At 40.9% G+C, this 25,205-nt stretch overlaps 2 protein-coding genes and 1 pseudogene across 3 annotated transcripts; all 3 read right to left on the bottom strand.

The window, feature by feature from the left end:
• Positions 1–6,372: 6,372 nt before the first annotated feature.
• Positions 6,373–7,543, bottom strand: LOC122695769 (hemoglobin subunit beta-C-like). The gene is made up of 3 exons (XM_043905796.1): positions 7,452–7,543; positions 7,101–7,321; positions 6,373–6,503 (listed from the first exon to the last, which is right to left on the bottom strand). Exons 1-3 carry the CDS (start codon positions 7,541–7,543, stop codon positions 6,373–6,375), a joined length of 444 nt encoding a protein of 147 aa, XP_043761731.1.
• A 6,338-nt stretch (positions 7,544–13,881) lies between these two features.
• LOC122695726 (hemoglobin subunit epsilon-4-like) lies at positions 13,882–18,168 on the bottom strand. Of its 2 annotated transcripts, none has more exons than XM_043905794.1 (3): positions 15,338–15,473; positions 14,990–15,212; positions 13,882–14,144 (listed from the first exon to the last, which is right to left on the bottom strand). In XM_043905794.1, exons 1-3 carry the CDS (start codon positions 15,427–15,429, stop codon positions 14,016–14,018), a joined length of 444 nt encoding a protein of 147 aa, XP_043761729.1. In that variant the 5' UTR covers positions 15,430–15,473; the 3' UTR covers positions 13,882–14,015. The 2 variants fall into 2 exon arrangements, with proteins under 2 accessions (XP_043761729.1, XP_043761730.1); XM_043905795.1 differs by lacking the exon at positions 15,338–15,473 and adding an exon at positions 18,021–18,168 and having other exon boundaries at positions 14,013–14,144.
• Positions 18,169–23,074: 4,906 nt separating this feature from the next.
• Positions 23,075–24,675, bottom strand: LOC122695753 (annotated as a pseudogene).
• Between the last annotated feature and the right edge of the window lie 530 nt (positions 24,676–25,205).

Raw genomic sequence — 25,205 nt, 5'->3', positions numbered from 1 at the left:
TCTCGCTCTCTCTCCTCTCCTTTCTCTGCGCCCCGCCTTCCTTCTTCCCTCCCTTTCTCTCTCTCTGACTCTCTGTGTCTCCCTCTCTCTCGCTGTCCTTCTCTCCTTGCCTCAGGTCTCTTTCCATCTTTCTTTCTTCCACACATACCCCATCTGAATTAACACACACTGAACATGATCTATAAAGCAACATGATAGGGAGGAACTAGAAGTAACTATTGGGTAAATTATCAAATAAAATCAAATATTAAGGAATTAATTTTACTCTTAGACTTTTACAGAAGCTCTGCTTTAACAAAGAATTAAAACAGATAACAAGCTGCAAAGTCTTTTTCCATCCTTTGACTTCCTCACTCCCAACGTGGAGACACCAACACCAACAATACAGCAAATGTTGGAACTTTATCCAAGTCCCACCCCAGTGATGTTCTCTTGAATTCTCCAGTATCGGGATTTTCAGTCCCAACTTCTTGTCTAGATTCATTGGCCAGTTGCAAAGGTGAAGGAGCAAAAGACAGTACAGTAATTTCTTCAGATATTCTTTAGTTTTTTATGAACATTTAGAAGGAAGAAGGATACTTTGCTTTCTCATTTCAAATTGTGAAACACACAGTCTCTCTTATCCTCTTTAAAATCTTTTGAAAATGTTTAATTCTTATGATGACTTTTCTGTGCTCAGGAGTGTTAAAGTAAACTTCCTAAGATTTTCCTGAGATGTCTCTGATCCTGGGATGTGACCCTGTGGTTATTAAACATAGTGTTGGGGTGTAAAGGATTCTCAGTGCCTACTACATATTAAAAGATGAAAAGAAACAAATAAATATTTAAAAGCTCATTTGCCTTCAGACAGTTCAAAATACAGTGATGAAATAGTAAACTTTAATGCATTGTCTATAATCTGGTAATAAGATAAAATTATTCTGACTATACATTTTATAGAAGGAAGCAAGATGTTCTGTTTCAGGTAGTCAAGTCTAAATTTAATCAACAGGAGCATGATATAGATTTAAAGAAATGCATGCAAGTTAGAAGGTTCTAGAAGTCCTTCCAATTTTACATGTGACAAAAATAATTTCACAAGAGATAGCTAGTGAGGGAGTTTGGGATGGACAAGTACGCACTGCTATCTTTAAAATGGATAACCAACAAGGTCTTGCTGTATAGCACAGGAAAGTCTGATCAATGATATGTGCCAGCCTGGATGGGAGGGAGTTTGGGGAAGATTGGACACATGCATATAAATGGTTTAGTAACTTTGCTGTGCACCTGAAACTATCACAACAGTTTTAATTGGATGTACTCCATAGTAAATAAAGAGTTAAAACGTTTTTAAAAGCACTACCTATAATCAGAAAGCAAATATCTAATCAGTGATTTCCTTTCCTGTGTGCTTCTTCATTGTATATTGTAGGACTAACACCAAAGAAACACTATGCAATAGCGTATTTTTCAGATTGTCCTCTACTCCCAAGAGTTTTGGGACAAGAAATAATTGTTCATTCATTGATTACTTCACTTAATAAACATGCATTTACTGTCTATGGAGGATCTGCTATATAAGACATGGTAATCATGTAGGATAGTACAAAAGGCAGAGACCCTTATTCAGCACACAGGGTGTGCTAGACAGGAAGAATGCTAGACAGGAAGAAATGTGAAAAGTTTGGAGTGGGAGAGTTTAGAAGAATTTCCTTAGGCAATACTGGAAATTTCACTGATGCCAGGTCAAAAAATTCAAGCAAGTGTTATGTGAGCACTGATCTTTACCTGAAATGAAAGGTTGAGGTTAATTTCAGAGGTGTTTTGGGGCTAGTGGGAGAGGGAGATTATACATTAGAATGGGAACACCTGATGTAACATGGCCTTGTGGCCTAAAATGTGCAGGCAAGGGAAGTATGAAAAAAGGAAACGTTAATAACAGTCTCTTGAGCAATATTATGTCTCTGATTGAACACATTATTTCTTGAGTAATTAGTGGATATGGATCAGAGTGTTAGCCTGACGTTTCTGTTTAGATTTGAAGTTTCCCATGAGCCCCTGTAATGCTAGTATCCTCACTATATTTTAAACCTTCTTATAGTTCTTACGCTTTGAGACAGGAATGTCATCTATTGTTGACTGTGTGTGGTCCCCTTACTTTTCTCATTTCCCTTGTTCTCTCTGTATAAGATACAAAGGCTCTCTACCTGTAGACCCTCAGGGACTTTCCCATATCCTTAGCGGAAAGGAAAAAAAAATGAGCAAAATGAATCAGGAAATTGAGCTGAAAGTTTTTTATTAGGAAGAAGTCATATCATTGAGGGTGGGCATTATTTCCCCAAGTTCAGAAGATAAAATCTGGGGAAATACTGGGACTTCCATGACAGTCTAGTGTTTAAGGCTTGTTCTAATGCAGGGGGTGATAGTTCTATTTCTGTTCAGGGAGCTAAGATCAGACATGCCTTGTGGCCTAAAACCTGGAACATAAAAAACAACAGAAACAATATTGTAACTCAAAAATGACTTTAAAAAATTTGAATTATTAAAAAAATAGAAGAACGTAGGGAAATAGGATCTTCCAGTTGAGAGAGTGAATGCTTAGGTAGATTGATAAGGAGTCTGGGGCCTTCAAGGGGTCTGGAGCTCTTGAGGAGGAGAAAAGGACAAACTTTTTTTTTCTACATTACATTGTTTTAGTCACAAAAGAAATTTTTTCTTAAACTTTGAGTTGTTTTGGCAACAATCTTGAAGATTAACTTTCTTTAAGCCCAGAGCTAATGATTAAACAACAAAACAATTCATTTTGCTCAAGGGTATGTTTTTCTTTAAACTTTGTACTAATAATCATATAAAAACAATGGATGTTGCTTGAGGACATGGTTCTCCGCCTTAAGAACCTTCTGACTAATCCTTTTAGTTTATGATTTAGGGAGAGGGTTTGATAAGACCTTTCTATTGTTAGTAACCAATTGAAAAATTATATAAGGTCTTAATAAGACTAGCTAGTGGGGCACTCTCCTGTTCCCCTTCTGATGTTTATGTCAGAAGGTTTCTCTGTCCTTTTTGCATTGTAATAAAACTTCTGCACAAAAGCTCTGAGTGGTCAAGTTTTGTCTCTGACCCCGGGTGGAAACTGTCTCCTCTGGAAGACAAAAATCTGACACCCTTCAACATAAGCTATCACAATGGTCATCAACTCAAAATTGGAGCTCTGTAATAACCTAGAGGGGTAGGAATGGACCAGAGGCGCGAGGGGAGATTCAGGTGGGAGGGGAAATATATACACCTATGGTTAATTCATATTAATGTATGATAGTAATCAAACCCATATTGTAAACCAATTGTCAATCAATTAAAAATAAATATTCCTTTGGGGGAAAAAAAAATAGGACAGGATCTCAATGGTATTTGTAGGTGAGGGCATTAGCCACATCAGCCACCACCTTCTGACAGGCAGCCTGCAACTCTGGGGTGAATTCCATGCCAAACTTTCAAGCCAGTGTACTCACCAGTATGTTCCCCAGGAGCTGTGTGGTAGAGATAAAAAAAACAAGGACACTGTTAGCAGAGGCACCCAATTTGGACTTAGTATTTCAGCCTCATACCAAGCTGTGCCCCTAGAATATAAGCAGAAAGATGGCTGAAGCGCAGATGTTACTACTGATGTGAAGCCACCCATATCAGCCTGAATTTATATTTACAGATGTTTCTCTCTTTCTGTCTTAATTCAGAACTTGCTATCATTTTTTCAATTTTTTTGAATTCTTTCAAGAAGCAATACATCATTTTGTCTTCCTTGAAAGGAAGAGATAAGGGGAAATCATGAGACAAAATTTTTAAGTGACTTAAAAGAAGAAAGCCTTAATACTCAAACACTTAAACACTCAAAATGTTTAAATATAAAGAAGATACTGCAGAGAACAAACAGAGAAAAGCAAGAATGAATAAGAGGAAATGATGCCCGGAAACACGGCAAAGCATTGCCCATAAATCAGCAGAGGACAAATCCCCAAACAGGCAAAGAACCTCTGAGTCCAGGGGTAGACAACCAGCAGCCTGGGGGTGAAAACAGCATAAGGACAGAGGGAGTCAGTGCCTGCCAGAATCTCAGGCCACGGCTCTGTCCCCACTCGCCCAGCTGACACTCACTCTCCTTCAGCCTGCCTTGTAAGCTGAGTACCTGCCTGCCTAGGGTCTCAGCACCACCTTCATCCACCCTCATCTTGCTCCATAGGGCAGTGACTAGGAGCCTTCTCCTCAAGAGTCAGATACACCATGACGTGTGCTTATGCAGCTGCAAGTTGTGTCAGAAGCAGGTGTAAGGAGCAGGGGCCCTGGTCTTCCTTGTGAGCCCCACCCAGCCTCCTGCCCTCTCTGCTTCTGAGAGCAGATTAGCCCAGGGCACAACACAAGTTCATTGGTTTGGGGGAACGTAAGATGCACTCTTATTCCTCAGTGCCCTTCATCTGTGATTGGCTGATCCAGTGTGTCTAGACTCAGAAGCTCTACTCTCCCTGTCCTTATCTCTTAGCTTCATTTCCTTCATCCATCCATTGCCTCTACAAATACATTCCCAGTCTCATTTACGCGTAAATATTTTAGTCTGATATTGTGTAATGTATCTTACAGTTTAAACCTACGAATTACATTTTATCTATGAATTTAAAAAGTTAAATTCATAGATAAGAAAACAGACTTAGAAAACAAAATTTTATTAAACTGACTTTATATGAAGCTTCACCCTGTTTCTGGAAATATTTGTAGGTGGTTGAAATGGATAAATACTTTGTCTTAGATTTAACTTGCTTTCTTTCTCCTTGTATAAATACTTTGGGTCAAAAAATTTTGTTTTCACCCATCCTGTCATTGAATAAAGCTCTATCAAGTTAATGAAAAATAATAAATATTGTCTTTCTAGCAGCTACTGAACAAGGTTTATGGAGCATGGATGATAATGGGAACAATTTAATAAGAAATAAAGAAAAATATCTGATACTTATGGTATGACTGTAGAGAAAATGCAGAGGAATTGCAAGCAAGATTTATCTTATTCAGCTTCATAAAGTCTGACAGGATTTCTGGGAAAACACCAAGTACAGAAATTTCCACATCTGCGTTCTCAGGAAAAAAGTGAAAATGAACCCAGGAATGAACATTCAAATCAAATTTCATTCTTCTCAATTCAGATAATATTACAATGATATGCAAATATATACCCACCAGCATACCTGGAAAGAAGGAAGGAAGGAAGAAAAGAAGAAGAAAGAGAGGAAGGAAGGAAGAATGGATGGAAGAAGGGCCTAGGAGAAGGGAAAATAATGTAATGAAAGGGAAGGAAGAGGAAAAGAATATAAGGAACAGGAGAGCTTGATAGTTACAAATTTCTACAAACCTGTAGATACAGAAAAATGTTCATACTTTGCTAGTGATAACAGAAAACAGTATAATTGATTTTGAAAATATTTTATGGTGTCTACTGTAGCAGAGGGGCTTCCCTGTTAGCTCAGCTGGTAAAGAATCCTCCTGCAATGCAGGAGACCCCAGTTCAATTAATGGTGGGAAGGTCCCCTAGAGAAGGGAAAGGCTATCCACTCCAGTATTCTGGCCTGGAGAATTCCATGGACTGTATAGCCCTTGGGATCACAAAAAGTCAGACACAGCTGAGCGACCTTCACTCATAAAGGATTGCAAGACAGCAGTGACTTGTGGCAAGCAGCCACAAAAGTCCCTTTTTGCGTTCTAGTCAGTCCTATATTTATCACAATATTATAATACAAGCAAAGAGGGAGCAAAGCTACCTCCCCCTGGTTTCTTTCCTTCATGTAGATCTTTATAAGATGGCAGAGGTAACTAGGATAAAAAGACATTAGGGGAGGAGGAGCAACAGGACAGTAAAATGCATAATCTTAGAACAATGGTGTCCTTAGGCAGAAGAACTTAATGGATTTAAGGGAGGTTCTGGACAATTAAAGAGAGAGAAGACATTTACAAGAAAGGCTAAATAACATAATTTATTTAAATAAAACATACCAGCGATCTAACTCCCAAATCAAGCTGCAACTTGAATTCTTTAAGAGAAAGTAAGACTAAGGAGCAGTCTGTTTTCCACTAACATCAGCTATTTACAGCCATTCCTGTCATGGGGTCCAAGATACTGATATATTTTCTCAAGGTCTCAAGTAGCCCTTCATTTATTTTTGTCTTCAATACTTTGCCCTCCCATGTTCCCATCAGAGTGAGAGACAGTGAAATAACTTAAATACACCAATGCAATGAAAATAAATCTTTGTATTATGCAGAGGCCAAATGCTCAAAATTCTTCATAATTTTTCCATATTTGGTTTTTGGGCTCTGAGGATGAAAGGACCTTTCCTGGAAATCAATTAGGGGTGCTTAGTGGTATCTGTGGGCCAAGGCATTTGCCACACCAGCCACCACCTTGTGAAAGGCAGCCTGAATTTCTGGGATGAATATCTTGCCAAAGTAATAAGCCAGCACAATTATCAGTAGGCAGCCCAAGAGCTATGTGGAAAAGATGAGAAGCAAGGGCACAGTTAGTGCAGGTACCCAGGTTAGATTCAGAGTATTTCAGTCTCATCTCAAGCTGTGCCCCTAGGATGTTAGCACAAAGATGGTTGAAGTGTAGATGTTACCACTGATGTAAAGCCACCCATATCAGCCTGACTTTATATTTAAAAATGTTACTCTCTTTCTACCTTAATCCAGAATTTGTTATCATTTTTACTCTTTTGGATTATTTCAAGAAGTGATACAGCATTTTTTCCTTTGAAAGGAACAGATAAGGGGAAAATATTAGACAACAACTTTTAAAGTGAATAGGAAAAGTTTTTTTTTTTTGCACACTCAAAAAGAATAGTTTTAAAAAAGAAAGAGAAGACATTGCAGAGAACAAACAGAGGAGAACAATAATGAATAAGAGGAAATGACAGTTGTGAGCAAAGAGATTAAAAGAAATTAATGATCCTGAAGAGTCAGTCCCTAGTACTGTAATCAGAATACCTCTTTTCCATTCTAAACTGTGTTGTGCCATTTATCTCTCTCGCCATGAGAAGAATCTGGCCAAAAAAGAGAAGAACATTGAGGGTCCGATAAACTTATCTTGAAGTACTCAGAATCCACACGCAACTTATCACAGTGCATCTCGCTCAGCACAGCAAAGGTGCCCTTGAGGTTGTTGAGATGTCTTATGCCCTCACCAAAGGAGTCTAGCATCTTCTTGCCATGGGCCTTCATCTTAATGTTGCCCATAATATCGTCAGCAGAGGACAAGTCCCCAAAGGACTCAAAGAGCTTCTGAGTCCAGGGGTAGGCAACTAGCAGCCTAAGGGGTGAAAACAGCACAAGGTCAGAGGGAGTCACCACCTCCTAGAATCTCAGGGGACGGCGCTGTCCCCACACTCCCAGCTGCCATTCACTCTCCTTAAACCAAGGTAGGTAAGCTGAATACCTGCCTGCCTAGGGTTTCAACACCAACTTCATCCACCCTCATCTTGCTCCACAAGTACATGAAAGAAAACTTCTCCTTAAAAGTCAGTTTAACCATAATGCCTGTTTGTGTAGTTGCAAGCTGTGTCAGAAGCAAGTATAAGCAGCAGGGACCTGCTCTTTCTTTGAACCCTGCCCAGCTTCCTGTCCTCCCTACTTCTGAAAGCAGATTAGCCCAGGACATAATGCAAGGTCATTAGTTTGGGGGAAAGTAAGACACATTCTTGTTCCTCAGTGACCTTCATCTGTGATTGGCTGATCCAGTGTGTCTAGACTCAGAAACTCTGCTCTCCCTGTTCTTATTTCCCAAATTGATTTCCTTCATCAATTGCTTCTACAAATTTATTCCCAGTCTTATTTATGTGTCAATATTTTAGTATGATATTGTACAATGTGTCTCTTACAGTTTAAATCTATGAATTACAGTTTAAACCTATGAACTGCAGAATTACTTACAGAAAGTAAGACTCAGAAAGCAAAAAATTTATCAAACTGTTTCTACAGGGAGCTACACTTTGTTTCTAAAAATATTCATAAGAGGTTGGAATGAATAACTATTTTGTCATAGATTTAACTTGCTTTCTTTCTCCTTGTATAAATACTTTCGGTCACAGAATTCTATTTCTCCCCATCCTTTCTTTGAAATAAATGCCCATTAAGTAAGTGAAAAAGAAGAAATGATGTCTTCTACCAACTACTGAAATAGACTTAATGAACATGGATTTTATAGGGAAAAATTAAATGAGAAATAAAGAAAAATATAGCTATGATATGACTATAGAGAGAATGCAGAGGAATTACAAACAAGATTTACTTATTCAGCCTGATAAAGTCTGACAAGGTTTCTGGGAAAACAAAAAGTGCAGAAATTTTCATAGCTGAGATCCTCAGGGGGGAAAAAACAAAAAAGTGGAATTGGACCCAGGAATGAAGATTCAAAGTAATTTTCACTGTCCTCAACTCAAAATAATACTACAATTATATACAAATATATTCCAGGATAGCTGGAAGGGAAGAGATGTGGATCGCAATAAACTGTGGAAAATTCTGAAAGAGATGGGAATACCAGACCACTTGACCCACCTCTCGAGAAACCTATATGCAGGTCAGGAAGCAACAGTTAGAACTGGACATGGAACAACAGACTGGTTCCAAATAGGAGAGTACGTCAAGGCTGTAAATTGTCACCCTGCTTATTTAACTTATGTGCAGAGTACATCATGAGAAACGCTGGGCTGGATGAAGCACAAACTGGAATCAAGATTGCCGGGAGAAATATCAATAACCTCAGATATGCAGATGACACCACCCTTATGGCAGAAAGTGAAGAGGAACTAAAAAGTCTCTTGATGAAAGTGAAAGAGGAGAGTGAAAAAGTTGGCTTAAAGCTTAACATTCAGAAAACTAAGATCATGGCATCTGGTCCCATCACTTCGTGGGAAATAGATGGGGAAATAGTGGAAGCAGTGTCAGACTTTATTTTTTTGGGCTCCAAAATCAGTGCAGATGGTGACTTCAGCCATGAAATTAAAAGACACTTACTCCTTGGAAGGAAAGTTATAACCAAACTAGATAGCACATTAAAAAGCAGAGACATTACTTTGCCAACAAATGTCCTTCTGGTCAAGGCTATGGTTTTTCCAGTGGTCATGCATGGATGTGAGAGTTGGACTGTGAAGAAAGCTGAGTGCCAAAAAATTGATGCTTTTGAACTGTGGTGTTGAAGAAGACTCTTGAGAGTCCCTTGGACTGCAAGGAGATCCAACCAGTCCATCCTAAAGGAGATCATTCCTGGGTGTTCATTGAAAGGACTGATGCTGAAGCTGAAACTCCAGTACTTTGGCCACCTCATGCGAAGAGTTTACTCATTGGGAAAGACCCTGATGCTGGGAGGGATTGAGGGCAGGAGGAGAGGGGACGACAGAGGATGAGATGGCTGGATGGCATCACCGACTCTGTGGGCATGAATTTGAGAAACTCCGGGAGTTGGTGATGGACAGGGAGGCCTGGCATGCTGTGATTCATGGGGTCGCAAAGAGTCGGACAGAACTGAGCAACTGAACTGACTGACTTAGTGAGTGATAAAGTGCGGCAGCTGCGCAGCTCTGGAGCTTTGGCAGCGTGGCACTGGAGCGACTGTGAGGAGATACCCCACATCCAAGAGCAAAGGAGAAGCCCCCAGCAAGACTGTAGGAAGGGTGAAATCACATTTAGAATCAACCCCATACCCATCAGAGATGCTCAGAGGGCTCACACACCTTGTGCGTGCCAGGACCCAGGGACCCCACAGAGACTGAGACAGAACTGTGTTTGAGCATCTCCTGTGGAGGTATGGGTCAGCAGTGGACTGATCAGGGGCAGGGACTCTGGGTGCTGTAGATCTGGGTATGGCATAAGCCCTCTTGGAGGAGGTCACCATTAACCCCACCATAGAGCCACCAGAACGTACACAGAAAGACCCTTGGAGGGCACAAACAAAACCTTGTGCATGCCAGGACCCAGAAGAAAGGAGCAGTGACCCTACAAGAGATTACCCCAGACTTGCCCCTGAGTGTCCAAAAGTTGCCGGTGTAGGTGTGGGTCAGTGGGGGCCTGCTGCAGGATTGGCAGCACTGAGCGTAGTAGTGCGTTCAGGGGACATTTTGAAGGAGGTCGCCATTATATTCATTACCTCCACCATTGTTTGGCCTCAGGTCAAATAACAGGAAGGGAACGCTGCAGATCCAACAGAAAATTGGATTAAAGATTTACTGAACGTGGCCCTGCCATTAGAACAAGACCCAGTTTTCCCCTCAGTCAGTCTTTCAAATCAGGAAGCTTCCATAAGCCTCTTGTCCTTCTCCATCAGAAGGCAGACAGACTGAAAACCACAATCATAGAAAACTAATCAATCTGATCACATGGACCACAGCCTTGCCTAACTCAATGAAACTATGAGCCATGCCATGTAGAAGGCATGATCCAAAATGGATGGGTCATGGTGGAGATTTCTGACAAAAAGTGGTCCACTGGAGAAGGGAATGGCAAACCACTTCAGTATTCTTGCCTTGAGAGCCCTATGAACAGTATGAAAAGGAAAAAAGGTATAAAAATGAAAGATGAACTCCCCAGGTCGGTAGGTGCCCAATATGCTACTGGAGAAGAGTGGAGAATAATTCCAGAAAGAATGAAGAGATGGAGACACAGCAAAAACAACGCCCAGCTGTGGATGTGACTGGTGATGGAAGTAAAGCCCAATGCTGTAAAGAGCAATATAGCATGGGAAACTGGAATGCTAGGTCCATGAATCAGGGGCAAATTGGAAGTGGACAAACAGGAGATGGCAAGCATGAACACTGGTATTTTAGGAATCAATGAACTAAAATGGACTGGAGAGGGTGAATTTAACTCAGAGAATCCCTTAGAAGAAATGCAGTAGCCATCATACCCCACCAGTAATGCTGAAGAAGCTAAAGTTGAATAGTTCTATGAAGACCTACAAGACCTTCTAGAAATAATACCCCAAAAAGATGTCCTTTTCATTATAGGGGACTGGAATGCAAAAGTAGGAAGTCAAGAAACAGCAAGAGTAACAGGCAAATTTGGCCTTGGAGTACAGAAAGAAGCAGGGCAAAGGCTAATAGAGTCCTGCAAAGAGAATGCACTGGTCATGGCAAACACCCTCTTCCAACAACATAAGAGAAGACTCTATACATGGACATCACCAGATGGTCAACACCAAAATCAGATTGATTATATTCTTTGCAGTCAAAGATGGGGAAGCCCTATACAGTCAGCAAAAACAAGACAGGGAGTTGACTGTGGCTCAGATCATGAACACCTTATTGGCAAATTCAGACTTAAATTGAAGAAAGCAGGGAAAACCACTAGACCATTCAGACATGACCTACATCAAATCCTTTACAATTATACAGTGGAAGTGAGAAATAGATTCAAGGGATTAGATCTGAGAGACAGAGTGCCTGAAGAACTATGGGCAGAGTATCGTGACATTGTACAGAAGGCAGTGATCAAGACCATTCCCAAGAAAAATAAATGCAAAAAGGCAAAATGATTGTCTAAGAGGCCTTACAAATAGCTGTGAAAAGAAGAGAAGCAAAAGGCAGAGGAGAAAAGGAAAGATATACCCCTTTGAATGCAGAGTTCCAAAGACTATCAAAGAGAGATAAGAAAGCCTTACTCAGTGATCAATGCAAAGAAATAGAGGAAAACAATAGAATGGGAAAAACTAGAGATTTCTTCAAGAAAATTAGAGATACCAAGGGAACATTTCATGAAAATATGGGCACAATAAAGGACAGAAATGGTATGGATCTAACAGAAGCAGAAGATATTAAGAAGAGGTGGCAAGAATACACAGAAGAACTAGACAAAAAAAGATCTTCATGACCCAGATAACCACCATGCTGTGACCCCTCACCTAGAGCCAGACATCCTGAATGCGAAGTCAAGTGGACCTTAGGAAGTATCACTACAAACAAAGCTAGTGGAGATGATGGAATTCCAGTTGAGCTATTTCAAATCCTAAAAGATGATGCTGTGAAAGTGCTGCACTCAATATGCCAGCAAATTTGGAAGCTCAGCAGTGGCCACGGGACTGGAAAAGGTCAGTTTTCATTCCAATCCCAAAGAAAGACAATGCCAAAGAGTGTTAAAAATGACCGCAAAATTGCACTCATCTCACACCCTAGTAAAGTAATGCTCAAAATTCTCGAAGCCAGTCTTCGACAGCATATGAACTGTGAACTTCCAGGTGTTCAAGCTGGATTTAGAAAAGGCGGAGAAACCAGAGATCAAATTGCCAACATCTATTTGATCATCAAAAAAAGCGAGAGAGTTCAAGAGAAGCATCTATTTCTGCTTTATTGACTGTGTCAAAGCCTTTGTCTGTGTGGATCACAACAAACTGTGGAAAATTCTTAAGAAGATGAGAATTCCATACCACCTGACCTGTCTCCTGAGAAATCTGTATGCAGGTGAAGAAGCAACAGTTAGAACTCAACACAGAACGATAGACTGGTTCCAAATCAGGAAAGGAGTACTTCAAGGCTGTATATTGTCACCCTGCTTATTTAACTTCTATGCAGAGTAGTACACCATGAGAAATCCTGGACTGGAAGAAGCACAAGCTGGAATGGGGATTGCCAGGAGAAATATCAATAGCCTCAGATATGCAGATGACCTCACCCTTATGGCAGAAAATGATGATGAACTAAAGAGCCTCTTGAGGAAAGTGAAAGAGGAGAGTGAAAAAGTTGGTTTAAAACTCAGCATTCAGAAAACTGAGATCATGGCATCTGGTCCCATCATTTCATGGCAAATAGATGGAGAAACAGTGGAAACAGTGAGAGACTTTATTTTGGGGGGCTCCAAAATCACTGTCGATGGTGACTGCAGCCATGAAATTAAAAGACCCTTACTCCTTAGGAGAAAAGTTATGACCAACCTAGACAGCATATTAGAAAGCAGTGACATTACTTTGCCAACAAAGGTCTGTCTCATCAAAGTTATGGTTTTTATGACTCTGCAACCCCATGGACTGCAGCCTGTCAGGCTCCTCTGTCCATGGGATTCTCCAGGCAAGAGGACTTGAGTGGGTTGCCATTTCCTTCTCTTCTGGACTCTGGCAGATTCTATAATTTTATATTACCCCACTGTTCTTAAAGAGCCAATTTATCTTCCTTGAATTGGACCTGACAGGATGGATCTTGAATTTGTCATATTTCCTCATAAATGGCCTTTACCTCTGTCAAAGGCTTGATAGAATTAAAAATGTGTTCCAGGTCGCAGAGCTCACATGTAATATAGCATTAGTACCATGGCATGGCAGCCCACGCCAGTATCATTGCCCAGAGAATCCCATGGACAGGTACTGTAACCTGGCAGGTTATAGTCCATGGGGTGGCAGAGTCAGACATGACTGAAGCGACTAAGCATGCACCATTGAAGATGCAAGGAAAAAGTTAAGAGCAGAGCCCTTGACTGGGTGTCTAAAAATACCATCTTCATTGCACTTATAGCTACTAAAAATATGACTCATATTAAATAAAAGTGGTCCAGAAAGAGCTCTATCCAGTATTTATACAAATAACAGACTATACAGGTCCCTTACTTTGTGTCCTAACAGCTCACTGTTAACAATCATTTTGCATCTCTCAGGAGTAACTTCATTTCTTTCCTTTTTCTAAAGACCTTCTCCATTTCAGGAGTCTAATTTCCCCTCCTAGATTAACTACCCACTGAAATCACTTTTACAGAATCTTGTTAGGGTTCCTTCTATAACCTTCCCAAACTCTCAATCTCCAGTATTCCCAGGTCCAATAGGAATGCTTTTTTTTTTTTTTTTTGAATCAACTTATAAAAGATAAAAACAAAGAGAAAATACAGAGCCATTCATTATAGACCCTGACTTTTATTTCATTTGTATTATATTGGAGTTGTGTCTGGAATCAGAGCTCTCTCCGTCTTCAGGAGATGAACTGCTGGGACACTGGGCCCTCAGATAGGCACCCACATGGTTGGCCAGGCAACTAGTGGTACTTGTGGGCCAGAGCATTAGCCACAGCATTTGCCAGCTTCTGCCAGGCAGCCTGCATCTGCGGGGTAAATTCCTTGCTGAAGTGGGTTGCCAAAACAATCAATATCATGTTGCCTAGGAGCTGGGAATAAAAAGAAGATAGTACATAATGAAGAGAAGGTCTCAGACTGCCCTTCCAGCAAATAGATGCAACATCCATTTCCTTCTTCATAAGAGGTTGAGCAGCTTTCAAGGCCATGTTCCCACAAAAGTGCATCATTACAGACCTGACATTGGCTTCAGTGACTCCCAGTCTGAACCCCTACTGTGTTATATCCTTCTCCCATTTTCTCTGTCAACTTCCAACCCCAGAGCATTGCTATGGATTACTTCTCTCCTTTATTTTAAAAGTTAACTTATAGTGCTGAAAGGGGACTTGATATGCATATTGTGTCTTCAGATATTACACACATTCAGATTGTTTGGACATCCATTGAACAAAGAATCCAAAACCTTGTATACAAAAACATTTCATCTTTGCTAGAGATGAGAGGAGGAGGCACAAATCATGAAAAGTTGCTCTTATTTTGCCCTGTTTAGTCCTGATTCAAAACTCAAAAATCATAAAGAAATGTATTCATCAATTTTCATCAAAAATTTCAATTATCAAAGGCAAGATATTCTTTTGCTTGGCTCAGTTTGTATTCTCCAAGCCAAAACACATAGCTCAAGTTAGGTTAGTGTTCTTCACAACATTTTTTTCTTTTTTCAGAATTATCAGATGACCACTGACCTCCACTAGTCATAGAGTAATTACTTGGTCTTACCTTTGACCTATGGAACAATCTATCAAAATCAAGCCTTTCTCTGAAATATTACCTCCAAAAAATACTTCTATAGCACAAGACTTAAGTCAGTGTTCACTATTATAAGGGCAGCACAGACACCTGGATGAAAGAACAAAGCACAGACATGCCCAGAACTCACCCGGAAGTTCTCGGGATCCACGTGCAACTTGTCACAGTGCAGCTCGCTTAGATCTGCAAAGGTGCCCTTGAGGTCATCCATGTGCTTAGTGGCATCTCCAAAGGAGTTCAGCACCTTCCTGCCATGGGCCTTGACCTTGGGGTTGCCCATTATGGCAGATTCAGAGTATAAGTTACCAAAACTGTCAAAGAACCTCTGGGTCCATGGGTAGACGATCAGGAGCCTATGGGATGATCATAGTCACAGAACAGATGAGAAGTCAGAGTATGTAAGAAAGCTAACCAGCCCCTCTTTTCTGGAACACTTTCTGCCTTTCTACATCCTGTCCAACCTGTGTCCAGTGCTTACCTTGCCAGGCTCTCACCGCCGACCACCTCCACATTCACCTTGGCCCACAGGCTAGCAACAGCAGCCTTCTCCTCGGTAGTAAAATGCACCATGGTGTCTGGGAGCTTACTGGTGAGCCTAACGGGCCAGAAGCAAGTCTGTGCTGCTTCTTCACTGCGTGGCCTTTTATTCCTCATCTCCTGTCCCCAGGTCCTTCCTTCCCCCAATAAAATGAGACTATTGGTCAAAGGTGGGGAGCTACCACCAGGGGTGGGACTTGGGCAAGGGAGGGTCAGCAAGATGGACATTTGTGTCTCTGATAGTGTTGGTGGCTCTATCAGGGATACTCTACTGTTTTCCCCCCACCCTCTACTGTGCAATTCATATCTCAAGCTCCCCACCACCCTTCCTGAAGTGACCAGTAGGCTGACCATGAAGCATAGCTAGAGTTAGGAAGAGCAACGTTTAGAACTCTGGTGAGCACTGTGTCAGGTGTTTACAAGACACGGTTCTGCTGTTCAGCCAGGGTATATTAATAGAAGAAGCCACAGCTCTTCTTGGGTTACCAATGCTCCTAAAGCTTATATGGGGCTCATATTTTGTATTTCTTGTAACCAAGTAAAAATGATCCTAATCCAGCATCAATTTAGAAACAAGATAGGTAAGAACTGGGTAATTTAGAGAAGAACTGAACATCACCCCTTTGTTACTGAGTTCTATCAGTAATAGGTGAACTTGTCTGAATAATTTTTTTCACTCTGATTATATGGAAAGTGTCTCTGGCCAGGACATGTATATATGCATTCATATCAGAGAACACACTATTGAATATTGGGGAATAGGTGCTTCTGTGTTTAATGAAGAGAGTATTAGAATTCTCCTTGGCAGTGGCTCTGGATGAACCGAGTTGTCTCATGTGCTGGGTCCACACTCCTGGCCGAGTGTGGCTTTTCTTTGTATCTAATCAGTCAGAGGCAACCCTCACTGACAGTACTCCACACACCACTGCCACTGTGATCTAAGGTACTTTGTTCTGATGCATCCAAATAAGCATTTACAAGACTGGAAAAGACACATTTCTAGTGGGAGAGGGAATGATTCATTTTATCTCAGAATTTGTTGCTCCCACATTTTGACCTCCAGAAAGCTGGTTTGTTTCTCTCTGAGATCACTCTTACAAATATATGTACATATAATAAAAATAGTTTTCATGTGTATTTATAGAGGGACTCTAAAATTTAGAGTTCAACCCAACATACTGTATTAATAGCCAAATTTCTACTATTAGAAAATAAATCCTTTCTGTCTATTTGATATAGTGAGACACTTTTATCTATTCAGCCTGGAAAAGACTTCAATGTAAAATGTGGATAAAAAAATTCTGTTTCTGGAAGCTGGTTTACCATGACAGAGTGGATAATCTGTGAGCACTGATTTATGTGAGCACTTTGGTACAGAGAATAAAGTAGTTTGGATTAATGTCAAAAGGATTTGCTTCAAGAAAAGAGGTCAGAGAAATAAAAGAAAGAAGAGGAAACTATGACCACAGCCAGGAAAATCACTCACTCAGCTGGGGCCTGGCCTGCAGGGTTGGTTCTGGGTACTGTCTATCTCTAGCCCTGATGCCCATCTTCAGCAGAGTATGTGCCCCCTGTAAGGCCCCAGACTCAGGGGCTTCTGCAGCTCTGAATGTTGGGGAATAACTGCCCATCTTTTCAGCAAAGCAGGCAATGATTCTGAAAGTTGCCTCTAACTCCTGATTTTCTCTCACACTTTTTAGACAGTCCCTCACTCTGAGCAGTTTACAACGGTCTCTTTTCCTTGAAATGCTATAGCCAGCCTGCTCACGTGTGTCTCCTCATAGCAACAATCAATTTAACATTCCCTCCCTGGTGGTCTAGTGGCTAAGATTCCCGACAACCAATGCAGGGGCCCCAGGTTCCAACCCTGGTCAGGGAACTAGATCCTACATGCCACATTTAAAGTTCCTGCATGGTGCAAAGTCAAAGATCCTGTCTGCCACAGCTAAGACCTGGCACAGCCAAATAAATAAATAAAAATAAATATTTAATTAAAAAAAAAAAAAAAAAGAGTCCTGGGGGCGGGGGGTAATTAGCCTTCCTCAAGCAGCTCTCTTCACTTTAACCAGACAGTTCTTCAGTAAAACCCATGTGCAGTTCTTTGAAGTTGACTTTGAAAAGAGGTATTCCCCTGCTCTGACCTCCAACCCCTCCCATCCGAATCTCTCTTCAAAAGGGCTGAGACAAGCCAGCCGCTTTCAGAAAATGTGTTCTTAGAATGGACATCCTTTCCTGGACATCGCCATCTTAAGACCTGGGCTAATTTTCCTGTAAAGAATCTCCACTTTGCTACTCTACCTCCACGCAGAATCTTTGCCTTCACTGAAGTCTTTTTTCAGACCCACTTAACCATCTGATCCTGAGGAGTTCTTGTCTCCTGATACCCTTCCCCTACCACCTGAATGCTCCTATATCTTTAACTAGAAAAACTCATGAGTATATATTTCTCCCAAGTGTATGTCCCAACCACATCCTTTCTGTGCTCTGTTTAATTTTCCTGCAGAAATTTCTACTTCATGCAAAAACTGAATGGTGAACCTCCCCAATCCCCCCCACCCCAAATACAGTTCAACATAGAATCCCTAAGGTTTTCACGTATTTAAAAGCACATGAGAAAAGCAGACCTGAGGACAGTTACTCTGAGAAGAACTCTTAGCAGGGCATTACTGCTACTGCTACTCCCGTCGTTGCTGTTACTATTATTATTCATTCAATAAAGCTTTTCCTTGGTGACACTGTACTACCCGGCAGGGCCCTCAGTGATATTTGTGGGCCAGGGTGTTCACCAGCCCAGTCACTGTCGTCTTCCAGGCAGCCCGCACTGGGGGGGTTAATTCTGTATCAAAGTGATTTGCCAGACGATCGCTAGCACAATTTCCAGGAGCTGTGGAGGTGGCGAGAGATAACAGATGTGCACAGTGAGCAGAGAGTTCCAGGCTGGCCTCTCCATCCCATTATGAACTGAGTGATATCAACTTCCCACAAAGCCTGGGGCCTTGCCTTGTCCCTAAGCACAGCTAGTTTATTCCCCTTGCTAGACTAGGACTTGATCATGATTTCCCTCCTATATGCCTAGCACCAGAAACTTCATATTTTGTGGGCATAAGAATAAACACTCACAGCTTTATTACTGTACTCACTCCAACCCACGTGTTCCAGCTGTTTTCCTCCCTCAGAGACACTTATCCCACTTCTGGACTTATAGGATGCAAACTTGAAATGGCTGTCTAGAAACAATTCTGTACATATGCTCAGCCAGTGTATGAGTGTGCTGTATGCTTAGTCACTCAGTCATGTCTGACCCCAGGGACTGCAGCCCACAAGGCTCCTCCCTCCATGGGGATTCTCCAGGCAAGAATACTGAAGTGGGTTGCCATGTCGTCCTTCAGGAGATCTTCCCAACCCAGGGATGGAACCCAGGTCTCCCACATTGAGGGCAGATTTTTTACCATCTGAGCCACCAGGGAAGCCCTTATGTATGAATAGCCTTAGCAATATATTTGTGAACTCTAGGTACTTTCCTTATACAGAGCCAGTATATGCTGCATAGACATTTCTCCTTGGCATTTTTTTTTCTGCTTCCAGGAGTTGAAAAGTGAAGAATAACAAAGGCACAGTTCCTTTCATACAGTTATACTTTCCAGTAGACACTTTCCTCATCCCTATATAGGTTTCTTCTAAAAGTAAACAAAGTCCAAACAAACCCCTCTAGACTTCTGAAAGCAGTCTCTAGTCCCTGATGCGTTAACTCTTGGTCTTAGTTCAGTCTTCTGGAGTTTCTTTCCTTTCAACCTCAATACTTCCAAACGTTTCACCTCCCACAGCTATTCTTGCTTCCTTACCATCCCTCTGTTTTTGGACTCATCTTTTCTCTTTCCTCTAGACCTGTCTTGCTGATTTCTCAAATTCAGGGTTTGAATTTTTCATTTCTTCACCAAATAATCTTTTATTTCCACCAAAGCTCATTCAGTTTCAATAATGATAACTATCCTTATAGCTAAATTTTTAAAGTATTATTATTAGAAACAAAAGATCACATATATTTATGAATACATACACATATATAATGCATATAGATAGAATTTATAGATAACATAAATACTACTGCTAAAAGATAGAAGTATAGATACAGTCAATTATTTTTAGAGAAAGAGATAAAGAGAGCTTATGTTCCAAGTAGTGAACTAAAGATGTGGGATATATTAATGCATTTAATTCTCTAAAAAATGAACTTAGATAAACATGATCAGTGAATGAGAGCTTAAGGTTTTAAGTGATGCATCTCAAATTGTAGAGCTAGCAGGATGTTCAAATTCAAAACAAAACAGCAGGTTCTAAGGTCTTAGGGCTGGCTCCCCATTAATACAAATGACAACACTGGGGAAAGGCCAAAGGCCCTTGATTGTACTCTGAGAAACACATTCCATCTCAGGACAGCTGATCAAACACTATGTTTCTTATATCAAATAAAATTAGCTATAACGTTTTTTCAAACTTTCATTTCCATGGGTCCTCAAATGTACATTCAATAACTCTTTGTTGAATGACTTTGTGTTATAATTGTTCTATGTACTGGAGATTTAAGATAGACAAAGAAGAATCTAATTTTGGGGTGGAAGATACAGAAAATGAATAAGTAAACCCATCAACAAATAATTTGAGCTATTATCATTTGTAATTAAGGAAATTAATATCTGGATATAATGAGAAAGGGACACAATTCCATCAGAAATAAATCTTTCTAAGAAGATCATAGTTGAGGCAACCCAGAATGAAAAGAAGGAATCTGTCAGTGGAGAGTATTGGTACAGAGGTCCTGAAAGTTGGGATAGTGGATCCAAACCTCTAAGGAAGGTAAAACAAACGTGTGGTATGCTAGAGATATGAGTGATGTGCTGTTTGATATGTAAATAGTAAAAGTGAGAATGGCAGAAAATACTGTTGTAGAGAAACCATAAACCTAATAACTTAGAACTTCTCCTCAGTGATACGGAATAAGAAGTCATTATAGGATTTTAAACCTAGTAATGACGATCTCTAAACCCTCTGACTCTTACTTAGATTATTATTCCCAGATAATTGTGTTATCACATTAATTTTCTCAGCTGACTTTTATGGTCTATCAACAATTAGACATCTTTTCATCTATTAAAGATTTGAGCCCTCTAGACCTGAATATTTGCATATACATGTGTGTGTGTAAATTATATGCTTTTGTTTTCAGTTCAATTATCCTGAACTGGCAAAGTCCAGATCTAAACCTAGATCACTAACGGTTGAAGAATGTATCTTCTGTTTGCTCCTTCACCATCACCATCCCTGACTCCTTGATATTCAGAGTAAGAATAATAGTTGAGAGGCAAAAAGGATAAAAAAGAGATCGATTGATTTTAAGGAGTACTTTGCTGTTAATCGTTGACTGACTGGATGAGAAGTTTTCATGTCACAGAGAGCCTTTCTTTACTCTATTTAGGGGCAAATTAAGTGGCAATGGGGAACTTTCTTGGTGGTCCCTTGGATAGGAATTCATCTTACAATGCAGGGGACATGGATTCAATCTCTAGTTGGGCAACTAGGATGCCACATGCTGTGGGGCAACTAAACCCAAAGATGTAACTACTGAGCTCAAATGATGGAACAAAGATCTCCCATCCATTACTAAGATCCAATGCAGTCAAATATATAAATAGGCAAGGGAGCACAGACAGACCTGTGTGTTGACAGTCTGCAACAATGTAATCACTGGTCTTTTATCCCCATTGTGAAGATAAAGGGCCAAATTAGAAGGTAATTCACAAGACATATTCACTCATTTGAAAAGACCCTGATGCTGGAAAGATTGAAGGCAGAAGAGGCCAACAGAGGAGAAGATGGTTGGATGGCATCACTGATTGAATGGACATGAGTTTGAGTAAACTCCAAGAGTCAGTGATGGACAGGGAAGCCTGGCCTGCTGCAGTCCATGGGGTCACAAAGAGTCAGACATGACTGAGCTACTGAACTGAACTGAACTGATTGTAATTAATGTATGGAAGTAATGAATGCCTCATAGAGTTAAATTTGCCAATCCTCAAGAGGACAATTTGACTCAAAGCCTGGAGCTCATGATTCTCTGAGCAATCTGGCAGTGACACCCTCAAGAATAATTGAGTTAATGCTTCTCTTACATGAAGTCCCCAGGACATTGCAGGCCTCTTCTTTTAAAGCCAGGCTGTGAGTTTTCTCATCTGCTGCCACCCCCTTCCTTCTCATCCACCCCAGTCAATCAGAAAATATGTCCTCTTCACTCTCCCTTTCTTCATCCTTCACTTTTTGCAGACCTCTTTGATCATCTTTCAGGGCTTCCCCAGAGGTCAGCGGTAAAGAATCTGCCTGCCAAGCAAGAGATGCAAGTTCCATCACTGGGTCAGGAAGAACCCCCGGAGAGGAAATGGCAACCAGCTCCAGCATTCTTGCCAGGAAAATCCCACAGATAGAAGAGCCTGGTGGGCTATAGTCCATACAGTCACAAAAAGTCAGACACAAATAAACACACTGCTTTTCTTGGATTGAGGCCATTATGTCTATTCTCCTCAGTTAGCATCCATGCCTAGTCTCTGCAATTTTCAATTCATTTTGTGTGAATTAAGCAGATTACTTGCCCCCTCCAGAACCTACTCTTTGAGTCATTTAAAGTTCTAAGAATATTTATTGCTTACTGTTACTACTATCAAAGTAATAACTTTTATTTTTATGTTCAAAGACTTATATTATCTAGTCTTTCCTAATCCTCTACCTATGTCTTACTCTCTCTCCCACTTTCAGAGAGACATTTTCATGCATGTTGCCAACCACTGGCTGGCTAATTTTAGACCATGAGACTTAGTTAGTATCTTATCTCCTAAATGAAGTCTTGGTCGTCCCCCTTTTCATCCAAGTTCGTATACTATCCTAAGTCTAATTTTACTTTAGTACATATTACATTCAATCAGAATATGATGCAGAATGATTTCAATTGTATTAGACTTGGCTTTGTAAGGAGACAGTGGAATCCTTTAGAAAAGGGTAAACTATTGTTGGTTCATGGAGATTTTTTGAAAATTCTCAACCATCCTTCAACTGATCTTATCTCCATTCAGTCTCATAAGATATATGATAACTTAGTTGACTCAAAATGTACATTGGTGTAAACTGAAATAGTAACCTGAGTCTAGATGATGAATCCCTACAAAACTTTTATTTTTTTCTGCAAACTCTCTGACATGTACCATAAATCTACCTCTCAGACACCACTCACTACGTCTGCCTTCCTGCTACAGTAAATTTTTGCCACACTGCCCTGTGGCAGTCAGTCCCCAACCACTAAAATAAACATTTCCAACCCCAGAAAACTTCTTTCTCCACCTGAACTTTCTCTCAATAATCCTAAATCTTACCAGAATGTCTGTCTCCCACTGAAGAATTTCCCAATGCTTCTCAAAGGACTGTTACTCCCTCCTATGTCTCTCCCCATCCTTCAGGTAATGAACCATTTCTCCTTCAGCAAAAGATGAAATGATAGAGAAGATACAAAGTTAATTTTTGATCCCTGAATAGAATGCACTTTATTAAACAGAAGATGGGGTCTCAAGGCCAAACCCCAGTCCCCATGGGCAGAAGGAAGGCACTGGGGACACAAAATGGTGAATTAAAAGAGGATTCAGTGGTATTTGTGGGCCAGAGCAGTGGTAACACCAGACACCAGCTTCTGCCAGGCAGCCTGGATGTCAGGGGTGAATTCTCTGCCAAAGTGAGTAACCAGAACAATGACATTCACATTGCCCAGGAGCTATTGGGTGAGAGACAGAATGACAATTAAGTATCCCAAGTAGAAGTTTCCTAAAAGAGTTGCAGAAAACAATGGCTTAGTACCTACACCCACTCCCAAGTCCACATCTTAAACTGCTCCATGGGTTGGACCTATACAATAAACTCAGACGAGCTTATCCTTCAGTTTAATTTAAATTCTATGAGCCCTCCATTCAATATTTGTCTACTTATATCCCCTGCCTCTCCTATTTCACTATTTCTATTTGCCTCTCTCCCTCCCTCTAACTTTTATATTCATAGGATTTCAGGGCTGCATGGGTTCCTAGAATGAGTTTAGTAAAGCCTCCAACCAATGCAACAATAAGCCTCCACTCAGTCACAATACTGAAGGGTAATTTAATAGAGAATTGATCTATTTTTCTTTGGGATGAATGTCTAAAAGTTATTCTCCCAAATATTTTCCTAACTTCAGTCATCAGGAATCACATAAGATATTTCTCCTTCCTTGAGATTGGGCTTCATCTATCAAAAGCCAGATTTTATTTCTCCTTGAATAAATATCCTATTCTTTGATATTCTCTGGGGTAAATACATCCAGTTCTGACAGAAGTTCCAGAAAATTTTTAAGAAATTTTAAGGCTGTTCACTGTGACTCTAATGATAAAAAATCTACCTGCCAATGCAGGAGATGTAAGAGATAGACATTTGATCCCTGGGTCGGGAAGATCCCCTGGAAAAAGAAATGGCAACACATTCCTGTATTCTTGCCTGGAAATTCCATGGACAGAGGAGCCTGGTGGGCTACAGGCATGGAGTCACAAAGAATCTGACACCTAAAGAGACTTAGCATGCATGCACTATAAGGCTGCTTGAGCTCTTTATGTCACTAGTCCTGAATCAAGGTGGTCTCGGTATGCCCACTGGAAGTCTGTCCTCCTAACACCTAGTTTGATCTATGATTTCTGAGATCTTTGCTAGTCTTTCCAATAAAACACTCAACTTTCATTATTATTCCAAAGTTAAAAGCCAAGGGAACACATGAACACTTCCTGAACTCACCCTGAAGTTCTCAGGATCCACGTGCAACTAATCAGAGTGCAACTCACTCAGTTTAGCAAAGCCACCTTTGAGGTTGTCCAAATTCTTAATAGCTTCTCCGAAGGAGGTCAGCACCTTCTTGCCATGGGCCTTGACCTTGGGGTTTCCCATTATGGCAGAGGCAGAGGACAGATTCCCAAAGCTGTCAAAGAACCTCTGGGTCCAGGGGTAGACAACCAGGAGCCTATGAGATGGAAACACAGCAGATGGAAAATCAGTGACTCAAAAATTTTTGACGGATTTGCTGATCAATTTGCCAGGCTCATATTCACCATCCTCCCCCATGAAGTCCGCTTCCTACCTGCCCAGAGCCTCGCCTCCAGCCTCTTCCACATTCACTTTGCCCCACAGGCCAGTGATAGCAGCCTTCTCCTCGGCAGTAAAATGCACCATGATGTCAAGTCGTGGAGCTACAGGTGATCACAGAAGCATCAGAAGCAAGTCAGTGCTGCTGCTGGATGCTGTGGCCTTTTATTCTTTACTGCTGAACTTCTGCCCTCTTGCTCCCCCTTGTCCTTTGAAGCCATTGGTCAAGGTTAGGCTGGGTCCCTCAGGGGTGGAGTCAGGTCAGCTGATGGCCAGAAAGGAAGACGTATATTGAGTGTGTGATAACGTGTTGGTTCCTGAGACATCCTTCCTTTGTTAGGTCCTCCTCCATGCTCAACACTATTTTCCACTCATTCCCCATTTTCCCCCTCAGCTCTTCCCATGTCCTCCTCCATGATGGCATCCATCTTTCCCATTCTCCTTCTCCCAGAATGACGCATAGACTGTAGCTAAGCACCAGAGAAAGAAGGAGTTCTATTCAAACCATTTTAGTATTCGTTAAGGATGGTAAGATGGTGACAAGGACAAAAACATGCACAAGATAAAAAATACAATTGGAAACAGGAAGCTCAATCAGCTCTAGCTCTCTTGAGGAG

Source organism: Cervus elaphus, chromosome 1 (assembly GCF_910594005.1).
Source record: "Cervus elaphus chromosome 1, mCerEla1.1, whole genome shotgun sequence".
Classification (NCBI taxonomy): Eukaryota; Metazoa; Chordata; class Mammalia; order Artiodactyla; family Cervidae; genus Cervus; species Cervus elaphus.
The sequence above is the reverse complement of the archived record's forward strand: the minus strand, read 5'-3'. Positions and strand labels throughout refer to the sequence as shown.